The following is a 21,911-nucleotide window of genomic DNA, read 5'->3' as shown; positions in this document are numbered from 1 at the left end:
TATTTTTTTAATAAAAATGTATTAACATATTTGAAATATGATTTAAATTAATAAATAATAATAAATAATTGTATACAAATAAAATAATAAAATACATCTTGCTTAAAAACTAAATATTTTAAATTGTATATAATATTTTTATATACTCTAAATAGTTTTACACTTTACACCTTTATAGTAGCATGTTCATTTTTCTCAGATTAAATGTGTCTTTATAGTATTAACTGTCAGGATGGGGCCCGCGGATCTCTAGAATCTCCACTTCCTGTCGAGCCCGTCAGCTGACACACGCGTGAGAGTGCCGTCGTGCGCATGCGCAGTGCCCTGCTGGTGGCAGAAGGAAGATGGCGGCGTCCTGGGTTTCTCACTGAGGGAAGCGCGTTCGGCCAGTTTGGGCTTCAGTTCTGGATCACTGATTTAAAGCACACTCGCATTGAGGAGGGCGGGGGCCGAGGGACCGAACCGAGCCGCTTCTGACACCACAGATCCAGGTAAAACACACTCATTCTGCTCATTCTCCAGCACTGCATTCACCGCGCGATCAGGCCAGTGACGCCTGTCAGACAGCGAGCGTTTACTGTAAATACCACAGTAAAACATCACCAAACCCTAGAGAATATAACAGGCTTTTACTATCTGTCTGTCTTTTCTGTGTTGATGAATGGGAAACTATGGTATTTTGACACAATGGTTTGTAAGGTTGGTCATAAGTTAGAGAGTAATGTTTTATTTTAACAATAGAAGCATTATGTGTTTCGCTACTGTCTACTCTTAACCCGTTCGCTACTGTTAACCCGTTCACTACTGTCTACTCTTAACCCGTTCACTACTGTCTACTCTTAACCCGTTCACTACTGTCTACTCTTAACCCGTTCACTCTTAACCCGTTCACTACTGTCTACTCTTAACCCGTTTGCTACTCTTAACCCGTTCGCTCTTAACCCGTTCACTACTGTCTACTCTTAACCCGTTCGCTACTGTCTACTCTTAACCCGTTCACTCTTAACCCGTTCGCTACTGTCTACTCTTAACCCGTTCACTACTGTCTACTCTTAACCCGTTCGCTACTGTCTACTCTTAACCCGTTCACTCTTAACCCGTTCGCTACTGTCTACTCTTAACCCGTTCACTACTGTCTACTCTTAACCCGTTCACTACTGTCTACTCTTAACCCGTTCGCTCTTAACCCGTTCACTACTGTCTACTCTTAACCCGTTTGCTACTCTTAACCCGTTCGCTCTTAACCCGTTCACTACTGTCTACTCTTAACCCGTTCGCTACTGTCTACTCTTAACCCGTTCACTCTTAACCCGTTCGCTACTGTCTACTCTTAACCCGTTCACTACTGTCTACTCTTAACCCGTTCGCTCTTAAAGGAGAAGTTCACTTTCAAAAAAACTTTTGCTGATAATTTACTCACCCCCATGTCATCCAAGATGTCCATGTCTTTCTTTCTTCAGTCGCAAAGAAATGAAGGTTTTTGATGAAAACATTCCAGGATTTCCCCCCATGTAATGGATTCTATTGGGACCCAAACGGTAGAAGGTCCAAATGACAGTTTAAGTGCAGCTTCAAAGGGCTTTAAACGATACCAGATGATGAATAAGGGTCTTATCTAGCGAAACGATCGGTCATTTCCAAAATAAATAAAAAAGTTTAAGTTTTATAAGCACAAATGTTCGCCTTGCTCTGTTCTGTGATGCGCGTTCGTGACGTCACGTAATACGCAATTACGTTGAAAAGGTCACGCTTGAAAAATTTCTGTCCTGAAGAAAATGTTCTTTTTGGCTTTTTAATATTAAAACACCCAGGATACGCACACGAAATGGGCATTTTAAACGATAAACTGACACAAATACATTTGAAAATGTGTATATGGTCCTCCTCCTGCACATTTGTAAACACGTCAAGCGTGACCTTTTCAACGTAATTGCGTATTACGTGACGTCACGAACGCGCATCACAGAACAGAGCAAGGCGAGCGTTTGTGCTTATAAAACTTAAACTTTTTTATTTATTTTGGAAATGACCGATCGTTTCGCTAGATAAGACCCTTATTCATCGTCTGGTATCGTTTAAAGCCCTTTGAAGCTGCACTTAAACTGTCATTTGGACCTTCTACCGTTTGGGTCCCAATAGAATCCATTACATGGGGGGAAATCCTGGAATGTTTTCATCAAAAACCTTAATTTCTTTGCGACTGAAGAAAGAAAGACATGGACATCTTGGATGACATGGGGGTGAGTAAATTATCAGCAAAAGTTTTTTTGAAAGTGAACTTCTCCTTTAACCCGTTCACTACTGTCTACTCTTAACCCGTTTGCTACTCTTAACCCGTTCGCTCTTAACCCGTTCACTACTGTCTACTCTTAACCCGTTCGCTACTGTCTACTCTTAACCAGTTCGCTACTGTCTACTCTTAACCCGTTCGCTCTTAACCCGTTCGCTCTTAACCCGTTCACTACTGTCTACTCTTAACCCGTTCGCTACTGTCTACTCTTAACTTGTTCGCTCTTAACCCGTTTGCTACTGTCTACTCTTAACCTGTTCGCTCTTAACCCGTTCGCTACTGTCTACTCTTAACCCGTTCGCTCTTAACCCGTTCGCTACTGTCTACTCTTAACCTGTTCGCTCTTAACCCGTTCGCTACTGTCTACTCTTAACCCGTTCGCTACTGTCTACTCTTAACCTGTTCGCTCTTAACCCGTTCGCTACTGTCTACTCTTAACCCGTTCACTACTGTCTACTCTTAACCTGTTCGCTCTTAACCCGTTCGCTACTGCCTACTCTTAACCTGTTCGCTCTTAACCCGTTCGCTACTGTCTACTCTTAACCCTTTCGCTACTGTCTACTCTTAACCCGTTCACTACTGTCTACTCTTAACCTGTTCGCTACTGTCTACTCTTAACCTGTTCGCTCTTAACCCGTTCGCTACTGTCTACTCTTAACCTGTTCGCTCTTAACCCGTTCGCTACTGTCTACTCTTAACCTGTTCGCTCTTAACCCGTTCACTACTGTCTACTCTTAACCTGTTCGCTCTTAACCCGTTCGCTACTGTCTACTCTTAACCTGTTCGCTCTTAACCCGTTCGCTACTGTCTACTCTTAACCCGTTCGCTACGGTCTACTCTTAACCTGTTCACTACTGTCTACTCTTAACCCGTTCACTACTGTCTACTCTTTACCCATTCGCTACTGTCTACTCTTAACCTGTTCGCTCTTAACCCGTTCGCTACTGTCTACTCTTAACCTGTTCGCTCTTAACCCGTTCGCTACTGTCTACTCTTAACCCGTTCGCTACTGTCTACTCTTAACCCGTTCGCTCTTAACCCGTTCGCTACTGTCTACTCTTAACCCGTTCGCTACTGTCTACTCTTAACCCGTTCACTACTGTCTACTCTTAACCCGTTCGCTCTTAACCCGTTCGCTACTGTCTACTCTTAACCCGTTCGCTCTTAACCTGTTCGCTACTGTCTACTCTTAACCCGTTCGCTACTGTCTACTCTTAACCCGTTCGCTACTGTCTACTCTTAACCCGTTCGCTACTGTCTACTCTTAACCCGTTCGCTACTGTCTACTCTTAACCCGTTCGCTCTTAACCCGTTCGCTACTGTCTACTCTTAACCCGTTCGCTACTGTCTACTCTTAACCCGTTCACTACTGTCTACTCTTAACCCGTTCGCTCTTAACCCGTTCGCTACTGTCTACTCTTAACCCGTTCGCTCTTAACCTGTTCGCTACTGTCTACTCTTAACCCGTTCGCTACTGTCTACTCTTAACCCGTTCGCTACTGTCTACTCTTAACCCGTTCGCTACTGTCTACTCTTAACCCGTTCGCTACTGTCTACGCTTAACCCGTTCACTACTGTCTACTCTTAACCCGTTCGCTACTGTCTACGCTTAACCCGTTCATTACTGTCTACTCTTAACCCGTTCGCTACTGTCTACTCTTAACCCGTTCACTACTGTCTACTCTTAACCCGTTCGCTACTGTCTACGCTTAACCCGTTCACTACTGTCTACTCTTAACCCGTTCGCTACTGTCTACTCTTAACCCGTTCGCTACTGTCTACGCTTAACCCGTTCACTACTGTCTACTCTTAACCCGTTCGCTACTGTCTACTCTTAACCCGTTCACTACTGTCTACGCTTAACCCGTTCGCTCTTAACCCGTTCGCTACTGTCTACTCTTAACCCGTTCGCTCTTAACCCGTTCGCTACTGTCTACTCCTTTGAGAACAGATCTGAACTATATTAGATAGCCTAATAAATGTAGGGCTGCACGATAATGGTTAAAATGATAATCACGATTATTTTGCTCAAAATTATAATCGCGATGATTATTCTCATTTGAGAAACTACAGAGAAAGAGAAGAGACAGTTAACGGTTTTGCACCGTTATTTGCGAGTATTTGCGCAAAATCCGTGCAGATTTGGTTTACACGAATTTCCCCAGCAAAGTCAGTAAACATAATAACATGCCAAATTGGCCAGTGATTTGACAGCGATGTTAATTTCAAACCATCACCATCAGACTTCATTTAACCAACGACAACTTCCTCAAACAGCAAGTCAATACAAATGGCATGATTTAACGTTAGATGAGCACTTCACATTAGATCTTCTAAGCGACACATTTCGGTTGAAAATGAGACAAAGTACAGATCCAGATCGCTCAGCAAATTCGTACTGCAAAGAAAAATAGTCTACTTGTTGATACACACTGAAAACGGGCAGTGGCTGTCGGTTTCAGCTGATTCACATCATGAAAACTGGTAAAAACTTTTTTTTACAGGCAGGGTTGCCAGATTGCACCGATTCAGTAAAACACGGGGCATAAAATGTAAGAGAAAAGCTCTGTTTGGGTAATTTGGGAGATTTAAGCTGTTCAGATCTGGCAACCACAAACATCAGTGCTAGTGGGGACTTGTTTACAATGCAAGATAATGCAAAAGTCTAATAAAAAAGCATTTTCAGGATAAAAAACGAGCGGGCAAATATCGCGACGATTTTTTCAAATGAATCGGGAGAGGCAGATATCGTTATCGCGATTAAAATACGATGAATCGTGCAGCCCTAAATGAATGCAGACCTAAGGTTGGTCTCTTTTAAAAGAAAGCCGATTATTGCAGAAGTGAAAGCAAAAAATGAGTGTAAATAGTTGTAGTAGCCTACTTTTGCACAATTTCAGTTACACACACAACATGAGCCAAACACTTCATCATGCTGTGTGTGTAACTGAAATTGTGCAAAAGTACTACAGCTATTTATAAACTTAGAAGGATATAAACTTACCTGTGTGTGTGTGTGTGTGTGTGTGTGTGTGTGTGTGTGTGTGTGAGAGTGTGAGTGTGTGTGTGTGTGTGTGTGTGTGTGTGAGTGAGTGTGTGTGTGAGAGTGTCTAGGATTGTGTAATAACTAACAGGCAGTAAGCCCTCGAGCTCGTCGTGAGCAGTGATGCAATGCTAGTGTAAATGTCATGCCACACAATCACGACTGTCATGGTGTTTTATTGAAGCCTGCAGATACAGGAGAGATTCATCACGGCCTTTACTGCTCTCAGTGACAGCATTACGCATGAGCTTTGCATTCATAAAACCCTTCAAAACGGCTTTATGTTCTGTGGAAAAGGATCAGTTTCAGCAGTTTGGCAGAACCTCTCCATCGTACGGGACTAAACCTGTACAGAGGAGACATTTACATTTAGCTGTATTTCTGTGACGCTTCAGTGCAGAATGAAGGCACTTAAAGAGTGTGTGTTTCTGTGCAGCTTGTATTGATCCGTGCCGAGAGCTGTGGAGATTGATCATGTGACCTCATCCTGGAAATCGCGCTGGATTTTTAACATACTTAAGCTATTAATGCATTGCATCCGAGTGCTGTAACTCCATTAGACCCAGAACACCAGCAGGATTACAGATATGAGCCCTCTCTGAATGTCCGATCGCTGGGGTTATCAGTACTGCCGGTGCAGTTTAGTTGTCCTGTTGCGTAGCCTAGATTACTGCATCTTCCTCCAGCGCTTCCTTTAATTCATTACAATTTACTTTCTCAGTGAGTCGAGGAGACGGGCCATGAAAAAGCATAACAAAAAGAAAAAAAAGTTTTATTGCATTACACATTTAAAAAAATGTGTTTTTTAAGCCATTTCTCAAAATCATTTTCTCTTGTTAATTAATTTAGACATTTATACTTAGGCTAAGTCATTTTGGAAAGATGTTACTGTAGCGCTCATATCTCTAGATCAGAATACGCTCACTCACTGGAATGGTGAAAAGAGTATTATTTTTTGTACAATTTTAAGAGAATCCGAGTGCATTTAAATGGCGATACTTTTACAATTGAGTTTATGTACCAAATATGCAAATTAGAACCTTAGCTTGAAGTTTACCAGTGTGTACAATGTAAAATCTGACTACCCAATACTAAGTCAAGAATAATAGACAATGGATAACCCAGGATAAGATTAACCCGAGTTTAGATCTGACCCTGGGTTAGTAGTGTCAGTGTAAAGCCGCAGTCATTCTCAGTGTTGGGAGCGGTGGTGTGCTGAGGAATGGTTAGCTTTAGCTGATGTACTGAGAGCGGTGGTGTTCTGATTAGCTTTAGCTGATGTACTGAGAGCGGTGGTGTGCTGAGGAATGATTAGCTTTAGCTGATGTACTGAGAGCGGTGGTGTTCTGATTAGCTTTAGCTGATATACTGAGAGCGGTGGTGTGCTGATTAGCTTTAGCTGATATACTGAGAGCGGTGGTGTGCTGATTAGCTTTAGCTGATATACTGAGAGCGGTGGTGTTCTGATTAGCTTTAGCTGATGTACTGAGAGCGGTGGTGTGCTGAGGAATGATTAGCTTTAGCTGATGTACTGAGAGCGGTGGTGTTCTGATTAGCTTTAGCTGATGTACTGAGAGCGGTGGTGTGCTGAGGAATGATTAGCTTTAGCTGATGTACTGAGAGCGGTGGTGTTCTGATTAGCTTTAGCTGATATACTGAGAGCGGTGGTGTTCTGATTAGCTTTAGCTGATATACTGAGAGCGGTGGTGTGCTGATTAGCTTTAGCTGATATACTGAGAGCGGTGGTGTGCTGATTAGCTTTAGCTGATATACTGAGAGCGGTGGTGTTCTGATTAGCTTTAGCTGATATACTGAGAGCGGTGGTGTGCTGATAGCTTTAGCTGATATACTGAGAGCGGTGGTGTGCTGAGGAATGATTAGCTTTAGCTGATGTACTGAGAGCGGTGGTGTGCTGATTAGCTTTAGCTGATGCTGAGAGTCAGGAGTTTGTGAGCTCCTGTAAGGGTTTAGTGTCGGTCTGAGGAAGGAAGGAAGGGGTTTTCTGCTGACAGAGACATTCATGATCAACACGGTTCACAGATCAACACCTCTCCTCTTCCCACTGTCCTCGAGCTTAGGCACTCAGTGAACATGACCCGCGCTTCCCTTTCCTCCCGTCTCATGTTTACATGTGCTTTCTTCTCTGAATACAATATGAATGTTGTTTGCATGATATTTAATTCCAGAGTGAAACTCATAACCTACTTTTATGGATGACTCAAAGTTATTTCCATGATCAAAACTCGTAAAATGTTCTTTTTACATCTGTGTTTTCACTTGTCAGAATTACCCATAATGCCCCAGTGTTTTTCCATGGCTTCAGCCTCAGAACATGAGAGTGAGAGTGAGGTGTGGATCTGTGTGTTGTGGGAAACGTTGGATGTTTCCAGGATCGTCTCGGGCTCCTGAGACGCGGCACGGCTCCAGTGCTCCAGTGCAGGGTTAGGGTTAGGGCAGGGACGCACCGAGAGGAACAATTTGGCCGATACCGATAACCGATATTTTGAAAGCCGATAACCGATATATTGGCCGATAAATCTAAATCCAAGTTTTTATATAAGTTTTGAGAGCCTAATTACAAAAACAAAAGTCTCACCATTAAAATCCATGTCCTAAACACACAATTATAATGTTCTCATGATAATGTTATGTAGCCTTGACAGACTTACCTGTTGCACTTCACTGTATTTTCCTTTTTGAAGTGATTCCAATCATATTTCAAGCATTTCTAAACCATCATGATGAACAGTGCACATTCTCTCAGCTGAAGGAAATAATACATTATTTATCGGCTTTAATATATTGGCCACATTTTTTTTTTATTGGGCCGATAACGATAACATCAAAGATGAAGGTATTGGCTGATATGGTGGTTCATATATTGTGCATCTCTACTTCAGTGTGTTCAGCAGCAGATCTCCACCCAATCAACTCTAATTATCAAAGCTACACTATTAATGCGAAGGTGATTGTGTAATTCAGCATTATTCTGGCTCACATAAACTTAAATGCATAATAAACTAAGAAAACCACTAGGGTTGGGACGGTTACCGCATTACCGCAATAACGCGGTCACGTGACGCCTACCGCGGGTCTGAGCTGGTCACCGTCATCACCGCAAAAAAAAAAAACTTTTTTTTTACACTGGCCTTCACATGTGTTCACGTTGTGTCTAATGACATGGATTCATTGATTCTAATGACATGGATTGTGTCTAATAACATTGTGTCTTACATGGATTCAAGGTTTTCTAAACAAAACTTATCATCAAAAGATGGAACAAATCCGACCTTTCGCAAGTTCGCAAGTTGTTTCATGACACATAAATAACATTCCATTCGTAGGCTATTGACTATAACCCCTTATTTACACTCTGTGGCGTGTTACGGCTGTGACGCGGCTACCAGAGCTGATCGCGCCCACTCTAGTCAATGCTTGTGTTTACAACAGCCACGACGCGGCGCGTTTCAGAAGCGTCTCTCAGCGCCGCTTCGATAAAGATAGGCGCCTAGTCTATTTTCGACGGACGCCGCGTCCAACCGCACCGTAAATAAATAAAAAAAGTAAAAGCAGGACCTCAGCTTTTAATTGCACGTGCTTATTTAACAGAATTCTCTCACGTGAAGACCGCATTTGTCAACCCTCGCGGAGTCGCAGCAAGTGCACACTCACAGCACCAGAGAGTAGCCTAATCTTGACGGCACTTGCAAGAAAATGGATAAGTAGGCTACATAATCAAATTCACAAATATTACACCATTTAAACATTTTAAAAAATACATAGGCTTCTGAGTTACTAAAACAATATTTGTCAAAGAATACACTTGTATGTTCACAGTTTGAACGTTCTTGTTTCCATTTGTTTAATTTCAAGATCTGAGGTGAATTATCTAGTCTGAGGACCTCAGTGGAGTCTGTAGAGTTAGGGTTAGTCTGAGGACCTCAGTGGAGTCTGTAGGGTTAGGGTTAGTCTGAGGACCTCAGTGGAGTCTGTAGAGTTAGGGTTAGTCTGAGGACCTCAGTGGAGTCTGTAGGGTTAGGGTTAGTCTGAGGACCTCAGTGGAGTCTGTAGGGTTAGGGTTAGTCTGAGGATCTCAGTGGAGTCTGTAGGGTTAGGGTTAGTCTGAGGACCTCAGTGGAGTCTGTAGGGTTAGGGTTAGTCTGAGGACCTCAGTGGAGTCTGTAGGGTTAGGGTTAGTCTGAGGACCTCAGTGGAGTCTGTAGGGTTAGGGTTAGTCTGAGGACCTCAGTGGAGTATGTAGAGTTAGGGTTAGTCTGAGGACCTCAGTGGAGTCTGTAGAGTTAGGGTTAGTCTGAGGACCTCAGTGGAGTCTGTAGAGTTAGGGTTAGTCTGAGGACCTCAGTGGAGTCTGTAGAGTTAGGGTTAGTCTGAGGACCTCAGTGGAGTCTGTAGGGTTAGGGTTAGTCTGAGGATCTCAGTGGAGTCTGTAGGGTTAGGGTTAGTCTGAGGACCTCAGTGGAGTCTGTAGAGTTAGGGTTAGTCTGAGGACCTCAGTGGAGTCTGTAGGGTTAGGGTTAGTCTGAGGATCTCAGTGGAGTCTGTAGAGTTAGGGTTAGTCTGAGGACCTCAGTGGAGTCTGTAGAGTTAGGGTTAGTCTGAGGACCTCAGTGGAGTCTGTAGGGTTAGGGTTAGTCTGAGGATCTCAGTGGAGTCTGTAGGGTTAGGGTTAGTCTGAGGATCTCAGTGGAGTCTGTAGGGTTAGGGTTAGTCTGAGGATCTCAGTGGAGTCTGTAGAGTTAGGGTTAGTCTGAGGACCTCAGTGGAGTCTGTAGGGTTAGGGTTAGTCTGAGGACCTCAGTGGAGTCTGTAGAGTTAGGGTTAGTCTGAGGACCTCAGTGGAGTCTGTAGAGTTAGGGTTAGTCTGAGGACCTCAGTGGAGTCTGTAGAGTTAGGGTTAGTCTGAGGACCTCAGTGGAGTCTGTAGGGTTAGGGTTAGTCTGAGGACCTCAGTGGAGTCTGTAGAGTTAGGGTTAGTCTGAGGACCTCAGTGGAGACTGTAGAGTTAGGGTTAGTCTGAGGACCTCAGTGGAGTCTGTAGAGTTAGGGTTAGTCTGAGGACCTCAGTGGAGTCTGTAGGGTTAGGGTTAGTCTGAGGACCTCAGTGGAGTCTGTAGAGTTAGGGTTAGTCTGAGGACCTCAGTGGAGTCTGCAGTGCTTGAGAGATCTGCATCTTCTGTATGCTGATAAAAGTCATTCATTGGATGAACAAAAGAATCTTCATTTGTGTTTTGAAGATGAGCAAAAGTCTATGATGAACCCGTAGGCATCTGAGTGTGAGTAGATGAAGTGTTTGGGTGAACCATCTTCAGCTTTAACTTCAGAACTGATGTGTGAGTGCCTTGAGTGATGTCTAGGCCACAGTTTCACCGTCATCCTACAAGAAACTGCTAAATGTCTTTCCAGATTTCCCCATGACAGCTTATATGCGTGATCATGAACCTGGCCTTGTCATGTTTGATCAGGAAGTAAATGAGAGTTGCAGACGTGAATCTCCTATTCTCTTTCCACAGGCGCTGTCTGAAGATGAACGTCCTCAAAGACAACAGAGACTTGGCCTGTTTCTACACAACCAAACACTCCTGGAGGGGCAAGTAAGTGCTTTCTGCTCTGCGTCTCGTTCACAGGAGACTCATGACCAGGGTTCGAGATGAACACCAGTGGCGGGAAACGCTGTCCAATCACTGGCCAGTTTGGCGTGTTACTTATTATATTTATTCACTTTGCTGGGAAGTTCATGTAGTCAAATCAAAAATACTCGACTCGTGAATCATCCTGATATATTAAATACAGTGTATTACGCAGAATCTGCTCATATCTGGATTACTTGAACACACACGTCACTACACAACAGATAACAGCGCTTGTTCATTAGCGATGAAGCAATAGCGGAGAATAAAGAGCATTTGGTGAACAGAAAGACAGTGTTATTTCCCATCATCCTTCATGTTTCTGATGTTCTGTGTGCTGTATTGATCTGTCCGTCTAAAACACATTTATGGGGGAAAGGATGAAAGAGGAAGAGGAGATGCTGGACCACAGGATTTAGTTTGAATAAGAAATGAATGTATGAAATCCAAATTTTACAATATATATATATATTAGGGATGTGCACGAATATTCGAATTTTCGAATATTCGATCTGTAATTATTATTCGAAAAATAAAATACTATTCGAATTTTATCGAATTTATGAAGCCGTAAATACTTTGCGGGTCGTAAATGCAGTGAATCCCTGATAAATCCCAAGCACTAACTCGCAGTTGTAATTAAATGCACTGGGTGGCACTGTGGCGCATGTTTAACAAGTTGTTTGTATTTTATCATAATGCCGTCGTCTGCCTCGCGAAGTTTGGAATTACTAGTCGAAAATGAGGTTACTAAATGATTTTACAAAATGGAATTACTTTTGATCAAATTAATTTATTAATCTGGAGTTATAATATCATCACCACAATGAGAAATCACATGAAATCCAAACAGCAGCAGTCGACTGAGGAAAGACAGCTGTCTATCACTGCATCACGACTGCAGGTAAGCGCAGCTGTAGTGCGACTGTGCGAGTGATCCGAGATGATAACTTATCTAATAGTAAATGAGGTATATTCTTCCTTTAAGTTTTCTTTGAGAGAGAGGTTTAAGAACAGAAAACGCAAGGTGCTGTTAGAAACTTAGAACTAGAACACCGTTATCTTTGTTTCTCTGAAACGTCTGTCAGCGCAGCGCGTTTTCTCACTCGAGCATAAATTGCTCGCGGCGTCCCTCCATGTGGATATTATTGTTTTTCTCAACATAAACGTGAAACAATATAAACACGATAATCATATGCTGACTCGAGTGTATGTGTACGTTCTGTACGATAACTGGCGCAATCTGCTACTCTGCTTTATTAGGCGTTTTTTTCCGTTCGCGCTGCTTGAGCTTAGCTGCTATATCCTTTTGTTCTTATATTTTTTTGTTTACACATAGGCCTACTGTTTAATGTTTTCAATTAAAAGAAAACTTTAACACATGTTGTAAGCTTGTTGTGTATATTGCCTAATCATAAGCTTCTTCAGAAATGGTGACAAAACGTAAAAAAAAAATTACCTTAAAAAATAACGTATTTTTCGTTAAACGTCATTTAAATAAACGAATATTCGAATATTCAAATTTTATGAGCCCGAATATTCGAATGCAATATTTTTGAAAAATGCCCATCCCTAATATATATATATATATATATATATATAAGCTGTGATGTAGTTAATCTGGTTAATTTCTTTCCTTTTTTTCTGAAGTTCTGAATGGCCGGTAACTTAATTTAGTAGCCAAATTGGCCGGTGAGTGAATAAGTTAATTTCAAACACTCTCCATGACCTTCTCCATGACCTTCTCCATGACCTTCTCCATGACCTCAGGCTTCAGTCAGATTTACAACTGACTTTTAAATGAACTCAGTCTAGTGTTTTGATCTGTTTGCTTCAGACTGGTTCCCTCGAGCCGCGTGTCAGATAGTCTCAGTCTCTAGAGCGTTTACACTGACACTGATCTGGAGCGACTAGGGGAACTGATTTCATTAGTTTTCTATGAGAGTTGGTGTGATGAAGAGACCGGCGACTGGATTTACCAGACTCTATTTTAGCCATTTAAGATGAACATTTTGTTCTGTTTTATTCAAGTGCTTTGGATCTTTGGACTTCAGATCGTCCTTCAGACCAGTTGTTATGGTATTTTTATTCTGCCTTTTTTGAGTTTGACAGCGTTTACTTTCATTGTGTGAATTAGATCTATGTGAATATTTTGCCTCTTATATCCTTTGTTGTTCCAAACAGAATTTTAGTTTAAAAGGTTGAGCCATTCCTTCAAAGGTTGCACTTTCCAGAGATGGTTTTCCTAATGAAGTCCGGATTGTAAAGTCCTGATTGGTCGTTGTCAGTGTTGACGCAGATGTTCTTGTGAAGCTCTTCTCCACAGTGTTTAACACTGAAGCACAAACATCATCTCTCCGGTTAGAGTGAATGCTGGGAAAAACTCCAGAGGAAAACACACAGAAAGTGAAAAGTAGTACCAGAACATGCTTAACTCCCACTGGACGGTCAGGACCACTAACCATGCCTTGCTGATATTGAGTGTATGTTTGAGTGAGTGTGTACAGCATGATGTGAGTTAGGATTAGCACAGGAGTTGTGCAGGAGCCGTGACTCGTCCACCTCTAATCATTAGTCCGGCTTGTAGGATCTGAGCAGGAAGAGTTTTGCTGAGAAAAATATCTTAGTTTTATTCAGACTTCTCAGTTTCCTGATTGATTTTGTTGTATTTGTGAGGGATCTACTCTATTTTTTTCCTAATCATGTGACAGCAGCCACTGAGAGTTGATTAGATTTACTAAAGAGCTTCTCATTGACCAGTGCACTGAGGCTAAACACACACACACACACACACACACACACAGCTGTACAGTCTGACTTTCACTTCTGACAAACCGAGAGTAAATTATGCAACAGCTGGCAACAACTCTAAAATGGTTGTCAGTAGAGCTGCACGATTCTGAATAAATTGAGAAACAAAAAACACTGTATATGATAAAAGTATTTAAGATTAAATTGTTTTATTTATTTTTAATATAATATAATTAGGCTATAGTTAAGTTTATATGAATTACAGCTTCTGAAAGGGCACCAATTATGCCTCTTTTTACAAGATGTAAAATAAGTCTCTGATGTCCCCAGAGTGTGTATGTGAAGTTTTAGCTCAAAACATCCCACAGATTATTTTTATAGCATGTTACAATTGCCTTTTTTGGGGGGTGAGCAAAAACGCACTCTTTGTGTGTGTCCTTTTAAATGCAAATGAGCTGCTGCTCCCCGCCCCCTTTCCAGAAGAGGGCGGAGCTTCAAGAGCTCAGACAAAACAGGACAATCTCTCGCACTGAAGCTGCACTAGCGGTGTTCAGTTCGACCCGGAGTCGGACAATAATGCCCACAGAGCCAGAGAATATTTGCTAAATAGAGATAGAACAGGTGTAGTTTAGCTTCTTCAGGATTATATAATCTTCCTGACGTTCTTCAGATGATCTCAGATCTGCTGTTATCTGAGGATTGAGCTTCTGAAATCTCAGCGCTGCTCAGTTTCACACTTCAGGCTTTTCTCTTTCTCAGACTTTACTGGTTACACACTGTGGCCAAGACTGTGCAACACTTTCTTTCAGTTCCTGATTTCAGTGTCTTCATGTACTTTGGCTTTATGTAAACCTCAAGTATGGAAGACTATCGTTGTGATACTATTATTAACAGTGTGTGAAACTATGTTTATCATGCAAAAACGTTTCAAACTGAAGTTTTGATACTACATTGTCACATGACCTTATTAAATTGCATGTTTAATTCAGCAATTGGAGTTCAGTCATACCATTACCAAAAAATACATAATTTTAATATACAGTGTATATTACTATATTACTAGCTGTGAACATGTTTAGCTAAAGACTGCCACTCCAGTTTAGCATTTATTGTTGTTTCTGCAGTTAAAAAGACAAAGTTGAAAATTCTGGCTACTATCGTTATTTTAATAATTTCTTTATTTTAATTTTATTGATTGATCTGTCAGGGTTATCTAATCTAACTATTTGTGGCTTGTGTTTTGAATATATGTTCCCCTGCACTTTAGGCATTTTGCACACATTTGCTCCTCATCTTGTGACTTGATTCTGATTTATTTTGTTTTGTATTTTTATTTATTAGAAAGGTATATTCTGTTCTAATTTAATTTAGCAAATTAATTGGGTTTTTTTTCGGTGCATCGATGTTGTGCTGTACTTAGAGCCTGCTCGCACAGGTAATTTAGCTCATTTAATTTGATTTGCACGTGAAATGCAAATCCTGTCTGCAGTGTGGCCTTTCTGGAGTTATGTTATTTCTTAGTTGTATTCACCCAAAATGTTTTTATACATTTTCTTCTATATCTTTGTGTGATTTTCTGTACATCGCGGCTTTGAAATGTTAAAGCCCCGCCCCCAGCCCCACCCCCATACACATGATTACACTATAGGCAAGACTTCTGATTCGACTATGAAAATCCATAGTCGGGGACACCCCTAATATATATATAATTGTGTGTATATGTATATTTAAATGACAGGCAGCGACACTATTAAACTCAATGGAGAGCTGGCGATTTCCAGCGACAGTGACTATAGCCAAAAGCTGAGATATGTTGAACTATATGCAAATAATAGGGGTGTAACGATACACAAAACTGACGGTTCGGTACGTCCCACGGTTTTGACGTCTCGGTTCGGTTCGGTTCATTTAGGTGGAGTGGGGGGTTTAGAAAGCTAAAATTGCTTCTTCTTTTTGTTAAACAGTGCTCTAATTAACAAATTGTGTCCTTGTCTTTAAATTAATTCAATTACAAGTAAACGTTTCGCAAGGATACATTTTTTTATTCAATTATCTGCTAATGCTGTAAACTATATAGGAGCCCATACTTGCACATTACTATAACATTAAAGCTTAACAACAGAGCCTAGACTTTTAGCCTAAATTCAGTTGCTATTTATTTTTAGATATAATAATAATAATCAACACTCAAGTAACAAATTGTATGAAAACATGTAAACTGCACATAAGGCAGTTTTTACATTAACATTTTTACTAATTTATTATTGAAATATAATCATTTACACAGTTGCTGTCATTTTCATGACAGATATTTTAAACATACATTAAATAATCAAGATGTCATTAACAGGTTAAGTAAAATATAATATATAGGCTAATATAGTGCATTTATTTAGAGAAAGAGTTCATTTCCTTAGCAAACCAACAAGCTGTGGACACTGAATGACTTGCCTGAGGTAGCCTAAATAAAGCTATGTGAAAAACTAAGCGTTTTATTGACGTATTTCCGCTGTTGAAACGCTGACTGAGCGATTACACGAGTTATGATGCGTTTCAGTAAGTATACTGTATCTTTCAACATACCTTCAGGTGTCCATTCATGTTTATTCTGTAACTGAGGAAGAGAATCGCGTTTACTCGCGCTCCGCGCTGCCGCTTTAAATGAGGTGCTAGTACGGTGATCTGTCACGCCACATCAAAGAGCGCCAAAATGACATTTAATGTTTGAATTTCGTGATCAAATAGACAGAATTTGAAAGATTATACCTTGCTTATTATCGAATGTAACAAAACATAAGCTTATTGCGATTAAATGTGGTTAATGGTGGTTAGACAACGCTGTATTCGTTGTGTACATATAAGACATGAGGTCCAATGAGCCGACAGCAGGGGGCGGGGCGGGCGTGTTCGGTACGCCATGAGAGAATCGCGATTCGTATCGTGGGTGGTGTATCGCGGTTTTTCGGTTCGGTTCGAATATCGTTACACCCCTAGCAAATAAAGAGTGAATTTCGGGAGCGACAGCCAATAGGAGTGAAGTCAGTGAAGATTCGTCAAGATGGAGTTATTTTAGTGATTTTCCCCTCGTTTATGACCTCGTTAGTGCAGATACAGCAGGTGGAAGTAAAGAAAGCTGGAGATATTCAATCAGATGACAGGAGCATTTGTTGGGTCCAGTCATGTGATGGGAGTGTGTGTGTGTGTGATGTTCTCGTTCAGGGGAAGATGTTAAAAGCCACACATTGAATAATTAACCAGTCTTGTGACAAGCCTGTTTTCTTCTGCAAGCTCACAGAGACCGAAGGAACTGGCCTTGTGTTGAGAACAGCAGAATATCATCTATATACAGAATATTGTCATCTATATACAGCAGAATATCATCTATATACTGAATATTGTCATCTATATACTGCAGAATATCATCTATATACTGAATATTGTCATCTATATACAGCAGAATATCATCTATATACTGAATACTGTCATCTATATACAGCAGAATATCATCTACATACTGAATAATATCATCTATATACGGCACACTGACAAAAGTTAACACACTCAAACGTCTAATCTAACTCAAAATTGGACAAAATGTAAATCAACGTTTTTATTTCTGCGATAACGTCTCATTATTCTCTGTGTTATACGGTCTCCTTCATCATGTGAGCTGTTATCACTGCGATGTTTCACACTCATCTGCTGTAGCGGATCAGACTTGAGCATACACACACTATCAACTCATTATCTGTCATAATACAGTTTTGGAAGAAAGTTGTCGTTTGGATTTTTTGGATAAATTAGTAGTCTAATAAACTAGTCTGATAAATTAGTAGTCTGATAAACTAGTCTAATAAACTAGTCTGATAAACTAGTAGTCTAATAAACTTGTTTGATAAACTAGTAATCTGATAAACTAGTCTAATAAACTAGTCTGATAAACTAGTATAATAAACTTGTTTGATAAACTAGTAGTCTGATAAACTAGTATAATAAACTAGTCTGATAAATAAACTAGTATAATAAACTAGTCTGATAAACTAGTAGTCTAATAAAATTGTTTGATAAACTAGTAGTCTGATAAGCTAGTATAATAAACTAGTCTGATAAATAAACTAGTCTAATAAACTAGTCTGATAAACTAGTAGTCTAATAAACTTGTTTGATAAACTAGTAGTCTGATAAACTAGTATAATAAACTAGTCTGATAAATAAACTAGTATAATAAACTAGTCTGATAAACGAGTAGTCTGAAACTAGTCTGATAAATAAACTAGTCGTCTGATAAACTAGTAGTCTGATAAACAAACTAGTCTGATAAACTAGTAGTCTGATAAACTAGTAGTCTGACAAACTAGTCTGATAAACTAGTAGTTTGATAAACTAGTAGTCTGATAAACTAGTAGTCTGATAAATAAACTAGTAGTCTGATAAACTAGTCTGATAAACTAGTAGTCTGACAAACTAGTCTGATAAACTAGTAGTTTGATAAACTAGTAGTCTGATAAACTAGTAGTCTAATAAACTAGTCTGATAAACTAGTAGTCTGACAAACTAGTCTGATAAACTAGTAGTTTGATAAACTAGTAGTCTGATAAACTAGTAGTCTGATAAATAAACTAGTAGTCTGATAAACTAGTAGTCTGATAAACTAGTCTGATAAATAAACTAGTCTGATAAACTAGTAGTCTGATAAACAAACTAGTCTGAAACTAGTCTGATAAATAAACTAGTCTGATAAATAAACTAGTCTGATAAATTAGTCTGAATAACTTGTAGTCTGATAAACTAGTCTGATAAATAAACTAGTCTGATAAATAAACTAGTCTGATAAACTAGTAGTCTGATAAACAAACTAGTCTGATAAATAAACTAGTAGTCTGATAAACTAGTAGTCTGATAAACTAGTAGTCTGATAAACTAGTAGTCTAATAAACTAGTCTGATAAACTAGTAGTCTGACAAACTAGTCTGATAAACAAACTAGTCTAATAAACTAGTAGTCTGATAAAACTAGTCTGATAAACTAGTAGTCTGATAAACTAGTCTGATAAACAAACTAGTCTGATAAACTAGTAGTCTAATAAACTAGTCTGATAAACTAGTAGTCTGATAAACTCTTAGTCTAATAAACTAGTAGTCTGATAAACTCTTAGTCTAATAAACTAGTCTGATAAACTAGTAGTCTAATAAACTAGTCTGATAAACTAGTAGTCTGACAAACTAGTCTGATAAACTAGTAGTCTAATAAACTAGTCTGATAAACTAGTAGTCTAATAAACTAGTAGTCTGATAAAACTAGTCTGATAAACTAGTAGTCTAATAAACTAGTCTGATAAACTAGTAGTTTGATAAACTTGTCTGATGAATTAGTAGTCTGATAAACTAGTAGTTTGATAAACTAGTCTGATAAACTAGTAGTTTGTAGTCTGATAAACTAGTAGTCTGATAAACTAGTAGTCTGATAAACTAGTAGTCTGATAAACTAGTAGTCTGATAAACAAACTAGTCTGATAAACTAGTAGTCTAATAAACTAGTCTGATAAACTAGTAGTCTGATAAACTAGTAATCTGATAAACTAGTAGTCTGACAAACTAGTCTGATAAACTAGTAGTCTGATAAACTAGTAGTCTGATAAACTAGTCTGATAAACTAGTCTAATAAACTAGTAGTCTGATAAAACTAGTCTGATAAACTAGTAGTCTGATAAACTAGTCTGATAAACTAGTAGTCTAATAAACTAGTCTGACAAACTAGTAGTCTGATAAACTCTTAGTCTGATAAACTAGTAGTCTAATAAACTAGTCTGATAAACTAGTAGTCTAATAAACTAGTCTGATAAACTAGTAGTTTGATAAACTTGTCTGATGAATTAGTAGTCTGATAAACTAGTAGTTTGATAAACTAGTAGTCTGATAAACTAGTCTGATAAACTAGTAGTCTGATTAACTAGTAGTCTGATAAACTAGTCTGATAAACTAGTAGTCTGATAAACTCTTAGTCTAATAAACTAGTCTGATAAACTCTTAGTCTAATAAACTAGTCTGATAAACTAGTAGTCTAATAAACTAGTCTGATAAACTAGTAGTCTAATAAACTAGTCTGATAAACTAGTAGTTTGATAAACTTGTCTGATGAATTAGTAGTCTGATAAACTAGTAGTTTGATAAACTAGTCTGATAAACTAGTATTCTGATAAACTTGTCTGATAAATTAGTAGTCTGATAAACTAGTCTGATAAACTAGTAGTCTGATAAACTAGTATTAATGCCCGTTCACACCAACATCTGATGATTAAGATCCGATGAAGAGTGTGTGTGATCTGAAGTGTGTGTGGATCAGGTGACTGTGTATTGCAGTAGGCTATATTGTAGTTTCTGCTGTATTTCACAACAACACAACATCTTTTAGCATCTTTCCTTCAGCAACGTCTGCCATGTTTACATTTTACGTGCGTGAGAAAGAAAAGCGACGTGAAATCCAGTCAGACTGAAACAGATTTACAGAAATGTGCTTTGAATAGGGTTTCAAACATCACACACACACACACACACACACACACACACACACACACACACACACACACACACACACTGAACTCTCTGATTATTCTGATGTATTCTGTAGGACAGGAGCTGCTGGATTAGACAGAAGACACTATCATTATTATTATAAACGGTTGTTTCAATATGAAGTTTGATGCAGAAAAGCCTGTAATGTGTGTGTGTGTGTATGTGTGTGTGTGTGTGTGTTTACAGGTACAAGCGTGTGTTCTCGGTCGGGACTCATGGCATCACCACATACAATCCCACCACCTTAGAGGTTACAAACCAGGTACTGATGATTACAGCTGTGCTTCACATCATAATTACAATAGTTATTAAAAAATCAGCCAATTCATAATAATAATGTATTATTAATAATAATATTATTATTGATTTTATATTAATATTGTGTTTTAGTTTTTTATTATTATTATTGTCATCATTAACATAGATAAAATTATATTTCTTGTTTTCATAGTATTAGTGTTAATAATAGTAATACTGATGATTCTTCATTATTATTATTATCATCATTAATATTATTATTGGTTGCTGTATTATATTCATCAACAACTATTATAATGCAAACATAACCTCTGTGGTGTGTGTGTGTGTGTGTGTGCGCAGTGGCCGTACGGGGACATCTGTGGCCTCGCTCCGGCTGGTAAAGGTCAGGGCTCGGAGTTTAATCTCACCTTCCGGAAGGGAAGCGGGAAGAAGTCGGAGACGCTGAAGTTCTCCACCGAACACCGGACCGAGCTCCTGACCGAAGCCCTGGTGAGACAGCTGTACTCTTCATCACTCCTCCTCTTCATCACTTCATCACTCCTCTTCATCACTACATCACTCCTCTTCATCACTCACTCCTTCATCACTCCTCTTCATCACTCCTCCTCTTCATCACTCACTCCTTCATCACTCCTCCTCTTCATCACTCCTCCTCTTCATCACTACATTACTCCTCTTCATCACTTCATCACTCCTCTTCATCACTACATCACTCCTCTTCATCACTTCATCACTCCTCTTCATCACTACATCACTCCTCTTCATCACTCACTCCTCTTCATCACTACATCACTCCTCTTCATCACTCACTCCTCATCACTCCTCTTCATCACTACATCACTCCTCCTCTTCATCATCACTCCTCTTCATCACTACATCACTCCTCCTCTTCATCACTCACTCCTCTTCATCACTACATCACTCCTCCTCTTCATCATCACTCCTCTTCATCACTACATCACTCCTCTTCATCACTCACTCCTCTTCATCACTACATCACTCCTCCTCTTCATCACTACATCACTCCTCTTCATCACTCACTCCTCTTCATCACTACATCACTCCTCCTCTTCATCACTACATCACTCCTCCTCTTCATCATCACTCCTCTTCATCACTCACTCCTCATCATCACTCCTCTTCATCATCACTCCTCTTCATCACTCCTCCTCTTCATCACTACATCACTCCTCCTCTTCATCATCACTCCTCTTCATCACTCACTCCTCTTCATCACTACATCACTCCTCTTCATCACTCACTCCTCATCACTCCTCTTCATCACTACATCACTCCTCCTCTTCATCATCACTCCTCTTCATCACTACATCACTCCTCTTCATCAC

At 39.7% G+C, this 21,911-nt stretch overlaps 1 protein-coding gene and 1 long non-coding RNA gene across 5 annotated transcripts in view; both read left to right on the top strand.

Moving 5' to 3' along the window:
* Positions 1-306: 306 nt before the first annotated feature.
* Positions 307-21,911, top strand: part of dnajc13 (DnaJ heat shock protein family (Hsp40) member C13) — an 87,662-nt gene continuing 66,057 nt past the window's right edge. For all 3 annotated transcript variants that reach the window (XM_084399455.1, XM_084399454.1, XM_084399456.1), the window contains exons 1-4: positions 307-491; positions 10,865-10,945; positions 20,491-20,566; positions 20,905-21,054. In XM_084399455.1, the coding sequence (XP_084255581.1) occupies positions 10,878-10,945; positions 20,491-20,566; positions 20,905-21,054 (294 nt within the window). In that variant the 5' untranslated portion in view covers positions 307-491; positions 10,865-10,877. The remainder of the gene's footprint in view (positions 492-10,864; positions 10,946-20,490; positions 20,567-20,904; positions 21,055-21,911) is intronic.
* On the top strand, positions 4,299-6,076 carry LOC311283699. 2 transcript variants are annotated; one of them, XR_014626102.1, is made up of 4 exons: positions 4,299-4,918; positions 4,968-5,133; positions 5,255-5,304; positions 5,344-6,076. It is a non-coding gene; the product is annotated as an uncharacterized lncRNA (long non-coding RNA). The 2 variants fall into 2 exon arrangements; XR_014626103.1 differs by having other exon boundaries at positions 4,517-4,918; positions 4,968-5,150.

This window comes from Rutilus rutilus (genome assembly GCF_951802725.1).
Source record: "Rutilus rutilus genome assembly, chromosome: 24".
In the NCBI taxonomy this organism is placed as follows: Eukaryota; Metazoa; Chordata; class Actinopteri; order Cypriniformes; family Leuciscidae; genus Rutilus; species Rutilus rutilus.
Note: the sequence above shows the minus strand (reverse complement) of the source record. Positions and strands in the feature narration are given on the sequence as shown.